Source organism: Papio anubis, chromosome 5 (assembly GCF_008728515.1).
Source record: "Papio anubis isolate 15944 chromosome 5, Panubis1.0, whole genome shotgun sequence".
Classification (NCBI taxonomy): Eukaryota; Metazoa; Chordata; class Mammalia; order Primates; family Cercopithecidae; genus Papio; species Papio anubis.
The window spans coordinates 166,655,388-166,669,209 of record NC_044980.1 but is presented as its reverse complement, the minus strand read 5'-3'; the positions used below and the strand labels follow the sequence as shown (position 1 = coordinate 166,669,209).

Genomic DNA, 13,822 nt, shown 5'->3' with positions numbered 1-13,822 from the left:
CCTCTGCTTAGGCTTCCGCCTGCGTGCGCCAGAGCTCAGTTAACCAGGCCCTTCTCAGGGAACAGTCCAAGTTGTTCCCAGTTCTTTTCAATATATAGTGGCCTTTGCATACTTGAAATATATACCCATAGGGTAACTTCCTACCAGTGAAAAGCATACCAGTCCAATGCTATCCACAGTTTACATTTTACAGACAATGTCAAAATACCGGTACTCTGAAAAACACTGCATCACATTACATAACCAACAAGAGCGAATTGAGGACAAGTTTGCCCCAGTGTTGTCAACATGAGGAAATATCCATTTTTTTTTTTTTTGCGCCAATCCGGTAGGTAAAAAAAGTATATTTTGTTTAAAATTGTGTTTTTAAATTATACGGCATTTTTGTTATGTTTATTGTCATTACCTATTTGCAGGATCTGCCTAGTCAGAGACGTTGTCCCAATTTGAGATTCATCTCTTGAGATTCTCTGAAGAACCAGGGGGCTCTAGGGCCTGGAGCCTGCAGGGATGTGCATTTCTGCTGTTCCCTGGCGAAAGGCTACGTTTCTCGTATCTTGTGTCTCGGGGAGAAAACGAAACCCTGCAGAAAGCCCAGGGAGAGGCCCAGAAGGCACACAGGCCTTAGGTCCCCTTTCAGGCCTCCCCTGCAGAGCATCATCAGGCCCCACACCGCCCCACACTCACCTGTGAAACCCCGTCCTTCCCAGCATGCCCCACTTCTGCAGTCTCCTTCTAGAGCTATCATCTTCAAGAGACATATTCTAGATGCCCAGTGAAAGAAAGGAAACTATCTGTGCGCTCCCTCAGTATGCCTTGCACTGAGCTGGGCCCATTAGACAACTGTCACACTGTTTCCCTCACCGGCACCCTCTTAGGTAGATATTATTACCTGTTTTAGGGCTGAACAAACTCAAAGCCCAGAGATGCTAAGCAATGTGCCTAAAGCCACACAGTAAGTAAATAGCTTAGCTGAGATTTGAACCAAGGTCTCTAGGACTATAAAGTGCATATGGCCTACCATGCAAAATTTAAAACACGCCATACATTAGTCATTAGTTTCTAAATATCTGTGTTCCTCTCCTCCCACAAGCAGGTAAGCGACCTCCTCCAAGATGCATAAAGACTTAATAATCAATAGAAAGAAAAGAAGTGTTTGCCCAGAACGCAGCAGCAGACCTGCCGATTATGGTTCACCTGGGGCTCTGCCAAGGTGGGTTGTGCCTGTCTGTGGTTTGCTTTCTGCAGACCTGCCACCCTTCCCAGCACACCTGCATGCAGATCTTGGCTACACCATTTTCCTTTGGTGCACCCTAGGACGGCCTTCCACCTGTCTGAGCCTGTTTCTGCACCTGTAAAACGGGGATCATGGTAGCAACCTCACAGGGGTTGTGGGGACACCTGGTTTATTGTGGCTCCTTAGATGAACCAAAGGCAGCAAAGCACCAAAGGCATGTCCTGAAATTTGATGTCTGCAGACTAATGCTCCAGCTTCGCAGGAGCTTGCTCCCATGGCCTGGAGAAAGTCACCTAGATTTGAGTCTATTCCCTCAGCTACCAAGTAGAGAAATTGAGTCCAGTTTTAAGCTAGGCAAGAGGGGGATCAGCCAGTAATTTCCACTGCCCACTGCATGCCAGGCCTAAGGCTGCCAGGATGACACAGTCTCAGGTCTAGCTGGGGCCTCAGGTCTAGTGGGCAAATGGAGCAGAGAAAGCAAATTCTCCTCCCAACCAACCTGGCACCATGTCTAAATGCCATCAGCCTTCCCGCCCCACTGCCACTGCCCCACTATCCTCTCCTCCCTGAATGTAGCAGTGGCCTTTTAGCTGGTGTCAGACCCCCCCCATTCCTTTCTTCTACTCCCGTATTGGGGGTGCTTCAGACAACTCAGTCACCCCTGTTTTGGGGGACACTAATCTGGTGCTGTGTGGAGGACTGATTGAACAGAAAGAGGTAGAGGAGGTCAAGAGACCAGGCATGAGACTGAGCCTGTCCCTTGTCCCTTGTCCCTAGGGTGGCTCACAGCAATGAGGGCAATCTTCCAAAAATCAAACTCTGATCCTGTGACTCTCCTGCTTTAAATAGCTTTTGAAAAAAAAAAAAATACACCGGGGCCCACATAAACCGGTGCCCACCCCACCTCATCTCTTAAGTCTCTCCCCATCATTTGACATCATCAGCCAACGTGGCCCCCTGATCATTCCTCCACCCTCCTCAGGGCTCAGTTAGGCCTGCTGCCTGACCACCCTGTCATTATAATTAGATCCCCTATATGTCTTATCTCTCCTTACATTACAACACCTTGTTCTTCCCTTAATAGCCCTTCCCACAATTTGCATCTATATGCTTTTATTTGTTTGATGGATTATTGGAAGTCTCTCTTCTTCGTTGGACTGGAAGCTCCATGAAAGCAGTGGCCAATGCTGTCTTTTCATTGCTGTGTATCTATGGCCTAGCACAGGGCCTGGCTCACAGAGGGTACTCTGCAAGACTTGCTGGCTGGATGGATGGGTGGTCATCATCCGAAAATCGATCGTCGTCATCGATATCGCCTGAAATCATCGATAAATCGCTCATCGTCTTCATCCGAAAAATCGATCGATCGACAAATGCGATAATATTTTCGTCAAAATCACGTCGTCGATGTCGATCGTATCGAAAAATCGATCGATCGATCAATGCGTCGCTCGTCAAAAAATCACGTCGACATCGATCCATCGTCATCGATAAAATCGATAAATCGATCAATCGTCTTTCGTCAAAAATCCACGATCGATCGACTCATCGATATCGTCGATCAAAATATCGATCACGTCAATCGTCATCGCTCGTCAAAAATCGATCGATGGTGGATGATGAACGGATGGGGAGATGGATGGATGGATGGGTGGATGATGAACGGATGGGGAGATGGATGGATGGATTGGTGGATAGATGGATAGATGGATGATGAATAAATGAATACCTCCCAGGGTGATAAGTACAACTACAGCTCTACTTATTGGTGGTCGAGGAAGGCGTTCAGGAGAGTTGCTTTCCGAACTGGGTTTAGAAAGATGAATACTGACATCATACAAGCAAAGGAGCCATAAGGGCATTCTGGGCAGAAGGAATGGCATGTTCATGAAGGAGAAGGCATGGAACATCCTGGGGAGTGTGCGAGAGTCTAGGACAGGGTTCCCCAGCCTTGACGCTGTTGACATTTGGGGCAGGATAATTCTTCCTAGGGGCAGGACTGGTGTGTCCTGTATACTGTAGGATATTTAGCAGCACGGCATCCACCCATAAAATGCCAGTAGAATCCTCCCTCTAGTTATGACAATGAAAAATGTCTCCAGACATTGCTAACTGTCCCCGAGGGAGACAGAACCACCTCCCTAGAGCACCGCTGCTCCAGGTAGGTCTGGCATGCTGACATTCGAGGCACAACGTGGGAGTGAAAAGAATGGAAGCCAGCAGGCCAGGTGGTGAAGGAGCTGGAGTGGCAAGGTCAGGATTCAGGGAGGGGATCTTGTGGGGTGAGGAGATGAGGAAGGTTTCCATGGGAGAGGTACCCAGGTACAGCCCTGGGGAGGCTTGGAGGCAATGTGGAGGACTGAGTTCCATCAAAGAGAGAAGCAGGAGGCCACTCAGGAGCCTGGCACTCCTCCCCAAGGCTGACACCAGTCTCTCCAGCACCAGGCAGGGAGCGAGCACTGGAGCCTCTGGTGTTCTGTCTGGGGGACCAGTCCAGGTCCCTTCCAGGTCCAGGAGCCTGCCAGGGGGAGGGCTTAAGAGGCAGGTGCAGCCACGGATGAGGGAGCCTAGCGTTTGAGGAAGCACTCTCCCAGAATGAGAGACTTCTTACTGAAGGCAGTGCAATGCAGAAAAAAAGCTGGAACATCAAGTACACTTCCAACCCCAGTCCTTCCACTCTTCATCTGTAAAGCTTAGGCAGGCCATTATATTGTCCTGAACCTCAGTTTCCTCATCAGTGAAATGGGGGCACTGAGACCCACCTTACAAGGCTGCTGGGAAGATTAACTGAAATAATCTGAATGCCCTGCATAGTCCCCTCCTTAGCCCAGAGCAAGTCTTCAGACATGTTCCACGAGAGGACTCCAGCTAGCCTCCAGACGCTGTTCTCTCAAAATTCAGACTTCATACTACTAAAGGATACTTAGAATACTGACTTTCAGTATTACAAGCACACTCTGTATTTTACATTTTCAAAAACAAAAGCCATGATCTGACATTGGGGTCAAATATCCTTCCTTCTGATAACCATCTTAGCTTCAAATACTCACCATCTGACCAGAGCATAACCAAAGGGCTGACAGCTGTATCGGGGCTCGCTCTGCCTCCTCTACAAAAGTCCTGTGAGGTGAGTCCCAAAATTAGCATCCCCATTCTATGCACTAGAAGACTGAGGCTGAGGCAACTTAAGAAACTACCCTCCAAGTTCTTAGCCAAAGCAGGCTGGTAAGAGTTGGAGTGGGATTTGAACCTACCAAAAGAGGTGACTTCAGAGTCCTTGCTGGTCATCTGGACACTATTCTAAGCATTTAGAGGACCTTTGGCTTCTTCAGCAACATTTACTTTTAACATTTACTGTTCTCATATTGGGGAAAAAAATGTAATTACTCTTGTAAAGATTCTAAAATCTAAATATTAGCACAGAAAACTGATAATACAATTCCCCACTCAGAGAAGACAGACTTAAGAGAGGGGAATGGACTGCACTGTGGGTCAGTGGCTGAGCTTGAGCCACAGACCACACGTGGGGACTCCCAGGCTGGCTCACTTCTCATCCTGCTGAGGTGGAAGGTTCTGGAACAGCACTGCCTGGGCTCTACATCCAGGATGCTTTCCCAGCTGTTTGCTGTGGGGAGCTACTTTACCCCTCTGTGTCTGAGTTTCTGTACCAAAGTAGATGCTCCCTCACTGGGGCTTATTAACTTATTAACTCCTGAGAAGAAGAAAGAAAATTGCGCGCATGTATGAGTGAGTGTGTGTGTGTGTGTGTGTGCACGCGCACGCATATAGCTTAGCATCAAGAATTTAGGAAGCACCTGAAAAATGGTGACATTATACTTTATAGTTTTTTTAACCAGGCACTTTATATATGAGGCCACATCTAACTTTGTTCGGACCATTGTGAGGTAGGTGTGATCCTCCCCATATTACAAAACAGGAAACTGAGGCTGCCCTGGTGAAAGACTGTGTGGTGACAATCAGAGTGTCAAACTGGGTCCCCTGGATCTTTCAGGATAATTGACTTCCCCTTGCATGCTTGCAGGCCCACCATGAGAGACAATGCATTATCCTTCAGGTTTTGGGACAGTTTCTGGTACACCTGGACTGGATACTCAGTGGTTCTCAGACCTGCCTCCTCTCTCATTGAAAGAATAAAGCCCTGGGAGGTGGGTGGGAGCCTAAGTGTGTGGCGGGGTGGGGGGGATCAGAGACCATGATAATCTCTAGATGACCTGCAGGCATGTAGAAGGCTAGGGGAGAGATGACCTCACCACAATCCCTTTTCTTTGCACACCTCTTAGAGACATGCAGATCTGCAAGGCTATAGCTGTTGGCCTCACAAAGCCCCAAGAGAATATCCCTCCCTTCTCCTACTAACTTCTACTTATATCTGAGTTCAAACTCCAACATTTCTACTTACTCCTTCTGTGAGCTTAGATAACTCACCAAATTTTCATCTATAAATATGAATGAATAATCCCTGACTCCCAGGGTTAATGAGCATCTAAAACAATGGTCCTCAACTTTGGCTGCATGCAGGAGCCACCTGGGAGATTTCATTCATATTAATGCCCGGGTCTCACTCTCAGAGACTCTGATACAGTTGTTCTGAGGTGTGGCCTAGAAAGCAGGAGTTCCAAAATCTCCCCAGGTGATTCTAATATGCAGTTCAAAACCAAGAAGCTCTGATATACATGTAGCAGGTACTCTATTAATACTGCCCCTTCTCATCTCTTTAGTGTTAGTTACCTGTTCAGAATTTATCTTTAAAGGCTTTATCAGTTCCTTAGGATGGCTCTTAAGAATGCTCTCTGTCAGCCACCCCACCCTTGCACGTTCTCCTATTGACAATCTCTGCACTTTCAAAACAAACGATTCAACCCTTGGCCAATCAGCAGCCCCTTTATCTAGCTTTGGCTTCTCTTCTATTGATTGGTTGAAGCCAATTGGTTAAGACACACAATGCCCTCCTGCAGATGCCAATGGGAAACCAAACAGATGGAATGATCCATTGTTCGCTCTTCAGTCAGGGAACTCCATTACTGGCCTCCAAGTCTCTCCCTTACCGTGTACAAAAGCTCACATAATAAAACCCCAGGTTGTCCCAGGTGGACCTTAAATGATACTGTTTCTCCCTTCTGTGTCCGTAACCCCCACCCCACCTTTGTGTGAATGCCCACCTCCATTCTTCATGGACTACTCCCATGTCAGGAGATGTGCCATCAGCCAGTCACTCATTTCCAGCCACGCCTCCCCAAAAGACATTCTCCCGCAGTCATGCTGCTCCCCCAAAGCTCTCCATGCTTTGCCTTAAAAATGCCTTCCTTTGCCCAATCCATGGTCTGCCAGGAAGATTTTTTACTCACCTTTACAAGCCCAATTCAAATGCTCTCCTCTGCAGTCTGCCTAACCTGTCCTCTCAGCCCCATTCCCAAACCCTCTCCACCCCAACAGAATTTAGTTGTTTCCACCTGTGCACCCTCACAATCTTTGTAATGCTCAGGTGTAACATTTACCAGGATGAAGTAGATTAAACTGTCATACTAGAAAAGGTTTTTGTAATTTTGTCTTTTTATAACCAACTCCTAGTATAGGGACAGGGTCTTAGCAGGTGCAAACTGAATGCTTGCTGGAGTGAATCCAATCCTCTGTCCTCAAATCTATACCTGTCAATTTTTGAAAGACCTTCCCAAAATAATCAAGATGAATTTTCTGTCACCATCTAGAAGTTTATTAGTATTCACCAGCTGTAAGAAAACTTTAACAAGGAAAGATCAATTTGCTTGCCCATTTATGCAGATATAAACAAAAAATGAATAAACACTTACCATAAATCTGAAATAATACAAGCGATGTCTCGGCTCTGGAAGGAATAACTACATTTTACAAGAAAGGGAGCACATTTGGCAGATAAGGGGATGAAAGGATTTGGGGGGTGGAATTTTTTGCTGCTTTATTTCCTGAGATGGGGGGAGCCTGGGGGCCAATGGGCTAATGAGAGCAAAAGCACCTGCTTTACCTTTTCTGGAGCAGGCAGCTGTAAGTGATTAACCTCCAAGGGAGTGATGAGAGGGACGGTCTGGAAGCCATCCTCAACTGAAGGCGGCTTGGTTCCCTTCTCGCTGGGGTTACTGTTCAGCTTCACCATCCTTACGCCTTTCTTCCCAGACCTAAGGCAAGCAGTGGGATTCTGGTTATAGCAGGAGGTGAGGCAGAAAGAGAGGGCTGACGACAGAGAAAACAGCACTGTCCTCAACAGCTCCACTCAAGGGGCTTTCAATCTGCGATCAGTCATTGATCTTCCACTAGATTTCCTGACATGATTCCCACTGTCCAATAAAACTTCAATCATCAAAACATGCCACCTTCCCATGGGGTTCAACAGCACTCAAATTTAAGGAATTCAAGGAAAATCCTAAACCTACACACAAAAAAATATAAATGTAAAACAAATACACTTTTAGAGCTAAAGTGTTCACACAATGCCAGTAAAAAGATTATACTTAGTGCAAAATGAAGTCCTATTATACCATCCCCCCTGCAGCATGATAAATTTCACCTCACCACTCTGGTTGCTATTCTATTATGTTGGTTTTTCAATCAGTAATACCGTAAAACACAATAATACATTCAATGTCTCAGTGTGTACCCTATTACATCATATGTGGATTGTACATGAGGTGCAATTTCCTAAAATAAAAGCAAAAAAAAGGCTAGCTTGAACCTGATCCTGTTATTCAGCCATGGAATGACTCCATTTCCTCAATAGCGAAGGGCCATTTTTTTTGGTTCCACGGAAAGTTAGCAGCTCCCATATTGCAGGATTGCCAACTAAATAAACAAATCACATTTATTCATCTCCAGATCCCTCAGAAGTCTAATGGTGCTCCCCTCCCACCCCCAGAAGCTCAACACAACTGAATTTCTTCTCTCAATCCTGCTGATGGAACGTTTAGACAAAACAGGGTTGTTGTGGGGGTGAAAGGGTTTGCAAGATATTGGGGAGTGGTTATAGCAAAAACAAATGCCTACTTACTGTGCTGCACTCTTGTGGGGTCAGAGCAGATTCAAGCCAATTTGAAGAGGAGGAGGACGGCCGGGAGTCCTCCCTCCTCAGCCCGAGCTTGTGGTGCTGAAAGGACAGCGCCTCGCGTGTGTCTGGATCGGAGCTTCTGAGAGCAGGCGTGAGCGAGCGGGGAAGAGCTCCTGGCAGCTGCCTGCCTGCTTGCTCGCTCGCGCCCCCTCCTACCGGGGAACGCGCTCCCACACCATCTGTCATCTGGCACCACCTGCTGTTTCTTATGCATGACCACAACCACTGCATGGGGCAAAATGGTTTCAAGAAAGTGGGAGGTATTTTGGCCAAATCAAAAATAATAATAATAATAATATGCACCATATAGTAAGTAATTCTTGAACCTTTGGAAAAACTGGAAAAGCAGGCACATTCATTAGGGAAGAGATCGCCTCCTAAGACCTTCAAGAACAATATCATAAAACACAGAATGGTTCAAGACCTCTACTGTGCTCTGACCCTGTGGTCAGGACAGAAGGGAAATATATTTATCGTGTATCTTTCATGAAGTGGGCACTTTTCCAGCCTCTTTCAGACTATTTCCCTCATTTGCAAAATGGGGTTTCTAACAGTACATACATGATGGGGTCAGTACAAAGCATGAAATGGGATAGCATAGGGAATGCATTTAGCACAGAGCAGCGACTATGGCAAGCACTGTATTCACATTTGCTACTACATTCAACATTGTACTCTGATCATACAGGTCAGCCAAGGTAACTAGAGCTGGAATTTGAAAGCTGATCGGTGGCCACCAAAATTTGTATCCAGCCCAGGACATTATATGGCTTCCAAGTTGGTGTCTGGAATCAGAGAGGGCCAAGTCCTAGTGTCTTCTCTACCAAATTCTGGCTGTAAGGATTTTGGACATTTTGCATTCATTCTTTAAACCTCCCTTTCCTTATCTCTGGTGTAAGAATAATAATATCTCTCTTGCAGAGTGATTGTAAATATGAGAAGAGATTGTGCTCAAAGAAACCCTTTATTACTTAGGGACAAGGTTCTGAATGGCTGAATTATTTCATCCCTGGGGATTGCGCATAGATTCTCTTCAAATCCTCTGAGGTCAAGGCTGTTGCCACTGTCTTCACTAAGTTGTGGTTCAAGCCACTGATGGTTGTTCATTCCCAGCTGCAGTGCTGTTTATGATGCACTTCATGAGGCGCAGCTGTCTTGGCATTTGTAATAGGGTCCCCTTTTGCTTTCAAAAGTATTCTAGTTTATGTGATAAATTGTTAGGTCACCCTAGTTAGTGCTCATGTGCTGAGCACACACTCTACTAGCTAAAAGGTCAGGAGAAAACTTAGATATTATATATACTGTTCAGTAATGAAACATGTGGAGAGGGGCGTGTGTGGAAGGGGCGGGTGGGGGAGAGAGAGAGAGAGAGAGAGAGATTTTCTGAGACAACAAGGGCTAGCACATCTGAGCTGCACAGGGCTATATTAGTAGAAGTATGCATATATATGATATGGGAGTGTCCCAATAAATGTTAGTCCTCCACTCTCTTCTTTCCGAAGACCTAGATGATTTTTCTGGTGCAATCATTGTGACAGCACAATGTGGACAACCACGTGGAGTCAATTGTGAGCGCTTGTGGTTAATCCTGTTATTGCTGCCTCCAGAGGAAAAAGAAATTCCCTTTGACATGTCTTGTGATTGATTCATATGTAGAAATCACACTTTTAATAATTCCAAGCCAAGCTTCTGCACAGCAAAGGAAACAATTAACAGACTAAAGAGACAACCTACAAAATGGAAGAAAATATCTGCAAACTATGCATCTGACCAGTGGTTAATACCCAGAATATATAAGAAACTCAAACAACTCAACAGCCAAAAAAAAAAAAAAAAATCTGATTTAAAAATTGGCGGCCAGGCATGGTGGCTCAAGCCTGTAATCCCAGCACTTTGGAAGGCCGAGGTGGGTGGATCACAAGGTCAGGAGTTTGAGACCAGCCTGACCAACATGGTGAAACCTCGTCTCAACTAAAAATACAAAAATTAGCCAGGCGTGGTGGCGGGTGCCTGTAATCCCAGCTACCCAGGAGGCTGAGGCAGGAGAATCGCTTGAACCTGTGAGGCAGAGGTTGCAGTGAACTGAGAACACGCCACTGCACTCCAGCCTGGGTGACAGAGTGAGACTGTCTCAACAACAACAAAAATAAATGGCAAAATACCTGAATAGACATTTCTCTAAAGAAGACATACAAATGGCTAACATGTATATGAAAAAGTGCTCAATGTCCCTAATCATCAGGGAAATGCAAATCAAAACTACAATGAGATATCACCTCGCCCCAATTACAATGGCTATCATTAAAAGACAAAAATAACAAATGCTGTCATGAACGTGGAGAAAGAGGAACCATTATACACTGTTAGTGCGAATGTAAATTAGTATAGCCATTATGAAGAACAGTGTGGAGGTTCCTCAAAAAAATTAAAAATATAACTACCATATGATACAGCAATTCCACTACTGGATGTTCATTTAAAGGAAAGGAAGCCAGTATGTCAAAGAGATATTTGTACTCTCATGTTTATGACAGCACTATTCACAATAGCCAATTATTCAATATTCAATATTCAACCCAAGTGTGCATCCAACAAATAAATGGATTTTAAAAAGCTGATCTCTCTCTCTCTCTCTCTCTATATATATATATACACACACACTATATATATACACACACACACACACACACACACACATATACAGTGGAATACTATGCAGCCACAAAAAAATAAATTACGTCATTTGTGGTTACATGGATGAACCTGGACATTCTGTAAAATGAAATAAGCCAGGTACAGAAGGACAAATACTGCATGATCTCACTAATGTGAAATCTTAAAAAAAAAAAAAAAGTTAATCTCATAGTAGTAAAGAGTAGAATAGTGTTTACCAGTGGCTGGAGATAGTAGGGAGCAGGCAAGAAGGGTTAGAGATTGGTCCAGGGGTACAAAGTTACAGTTAGACAGGAGGAATAAATCATGCTGTTACATTGCACAGTAGGGTAACTATGGTTAACAATATTGTATTGTATATTTTTAAAAGAGCTAAAACAATTTTGAATGTTCTCATACAAAGAGATGGTAAATAAATGAGATGGACATGCGAAATAGCCTGATTTTGTCACCATAGAATGTACACATGTATCAGCCGGGCATGGTGGCTTACACCTGTAATCCTAGCACTTTGGGGGGCCGAGGCAGGCAGATCACGTGAGGTCAGGAATTCAAGACCAGCCTGGTCAATATGGTAAAACCCCGTCTCTACTAAAAATACAAAAATTAGCCAGACTTGGTGGCAGGTGCCTGTAATCCCAGCTACTCGGGAGGCTGAGGCAGGAGAATCACTTGGACCTGGGAAGTAGAGATTGCAGGGGGCAGAGATCATGCCACTGCACTCTAGCCTGGGTAACAGAGTAAGACTCCATCTCAAAAAAAAAAAAAAAAAATGAATGTATACATGTATCAAAACATCACACCATCCTCCATACATATGTACAATTATTATGTTAATTAAAAGCAAAGTTTAAAAAAATAATTTGAAGCCAGCGGTATTGAATTTAGTAAGGCCCAAGCCTGTCTCAAGGCAGTGGGAAATTCAGGTCTCCTGATATGTGAGGCCAGGAGAGAAGCTGCAGGAAGAAACAGAGGGCTGAAGTGATATGGGAAATTTTCTCCTGGTTGGCGAGGTCCTATTTTTTCTTCTTCCAGCTATTTTGAAATATACAATAGATTTTTATAAATTATAGTTACATTACTGTGAGAGGTTCTTAATACAATAGACTATTATAGTATAACAGACTATTTTTCTGCTATGTAACGGTCTTTTTTTTAAGAGACAGGGTCTCGCTCTGTCACCCCCACTGGAGTGCAGTGGCACAATCCTATTATAGATCACTGCAACTTCAAACTCTTGGCCTCAAGTGATCCCACTGCCTTGGCCTCCCAAAGCACTGGGATTATAGGCATGAGCCACCTATGCCTGGCCTGGAGTTCTTTAAAATATGTTTGTAGTTGAAAACAAAAATATGTTTGTAGTTGAAAAGAAGTAGTTATAACATCTTCTGATGAGGTATTCAATGTATATAGAGTAATATGTAAGACAACTGCAATACAAAGAATTGAGGCTAAAGGGACCAATATGGTAGGACTGTTTCTATATTCTACTTGAAGTGGCAGAAGTATTTATTCTAACTAAACTATGCAAAGTTAAATTTTTATATTGTAACCTCTAGGGCAACCAAAAATATACAAAGAGATATAGTCAAAATGCAATAGATCAAATGGGATACAAAAAAAGTTTCAAAAGAAGGCAGAAAAGGAGAAGGAGAGGAACAAAAAAAAATTAGGGGACAAGAAAACAAATAATGAAATAGTAGACTTCAAACATATCAGTAATTACATTAAATGTAAGTGGGCTAAACAAACTAATTAAAAAGTTTGTCAAAATGGAGAAAAAACACAAACCAAATATATGCTGTCAACAAGAAATTCACTTCAAATGTAAAAATATAAGTAGATTCAAAGTAAAAGTATGGACTCTGAGGAAGTCAAAGTGCAACCTTCTTCTGTCATGCAGCATCTGATTTCATCTAACACCAGCTGCCTCTTCCATGCCGTTCAGGTTCAAGCACACCAAGATGAAAGTTGTATACCTGAGGTACACTGGTGGGGAAGTCAGTGTCATGCCTGCCCTGACCCCTGAGATCAACTCCATGGATCTGTCTCCAAATAAATGTTGGTGATGACATTGCCAAGAAAGCTAGTGACTGGAAGACCCTAAGGATTACAGTGAAATGAACCATTCAGAACACGCAGGCTCAGATGGAGGTGGTACATTCTGCCTCTGCACTAACATCAAAGTTCTCCAAGAATCACTCTGAGACAGAAAGCAGCAAAAAATAAAATAAAATAAAATAAAATGAATAAATAAAAGTAAGCAGGGTGGAAATATCATTTTTGTTGCAATTGTCAGCATTTCCCAATGCAGCACTGACATTTAGCTAGAGAACTCTGTGGAACCCTTAAAGAGCTCCTGGAGATTGTCCACCAACTGGTGGACTGCACTATTGATGGCTACCAACCTTGTGGCATCATAGATGACATCGACAATGGCATAGTGGAATGTCCAGCTAGTTAACAACTACAAAGGAAAATATTTAAATGAAGGATCATTTGACAACCAAAAAAAAAAAAAAAAAAAACCAGTAAAGGGATGAAACAAGATACACCAATGTAACATTGACCAAAAGAAAGCTGGAGTAGCTATATTAATATCAAACAAACCATTCAGAGCAAAGAAGAGAGAGATAAAGAGGGACATTACACATGATAAAAGGTCAATTCACTAAGAAGACATAACAATCCTAAATGCGTACGAACCTAGTAACAAAGCTTCAAAATGCGTGGACCAAAACCTGACAGAACTAAAAAGAGAAATAGACAAAACTGCAATTATAGTTGGAATCTTCAATACTTCTCTCTCTTTAATTGAC

General features: G+C 43.8%; 1 protein-coding gene across 1 annotated transcript in view; it reads right to left on the bottom strand.

Annotated features, from left to right (window-relative positions):
• NSG2 (neuronal vesicle trafficking associated 2) overlaps positions 1–8,508 on the bottom strand; it is a 63,353-nt gene extending 54,845 nt beyond the window's left edge. Inside the window, exons 1-2 of the mRNA XM_031666609.1 lie at positions 8,274–8,508; positions 7,257–7,407 (exon numbers count right to left, since the gene is read on the bottom strand). Coding sequence (XP_031522469.1) covers positions 7,257–7,385 — 129 coding nt within the window. The 5' untranslated portion in view covers positions 7,386–7,407; positions 8,274–8,508. The remainder of the gene's footprint in view (positions 1–7,256; positions 7,408–8,273) is intronic.
• Positions 8,509–13,822: the final 5,314 nt, after the last annotated feature.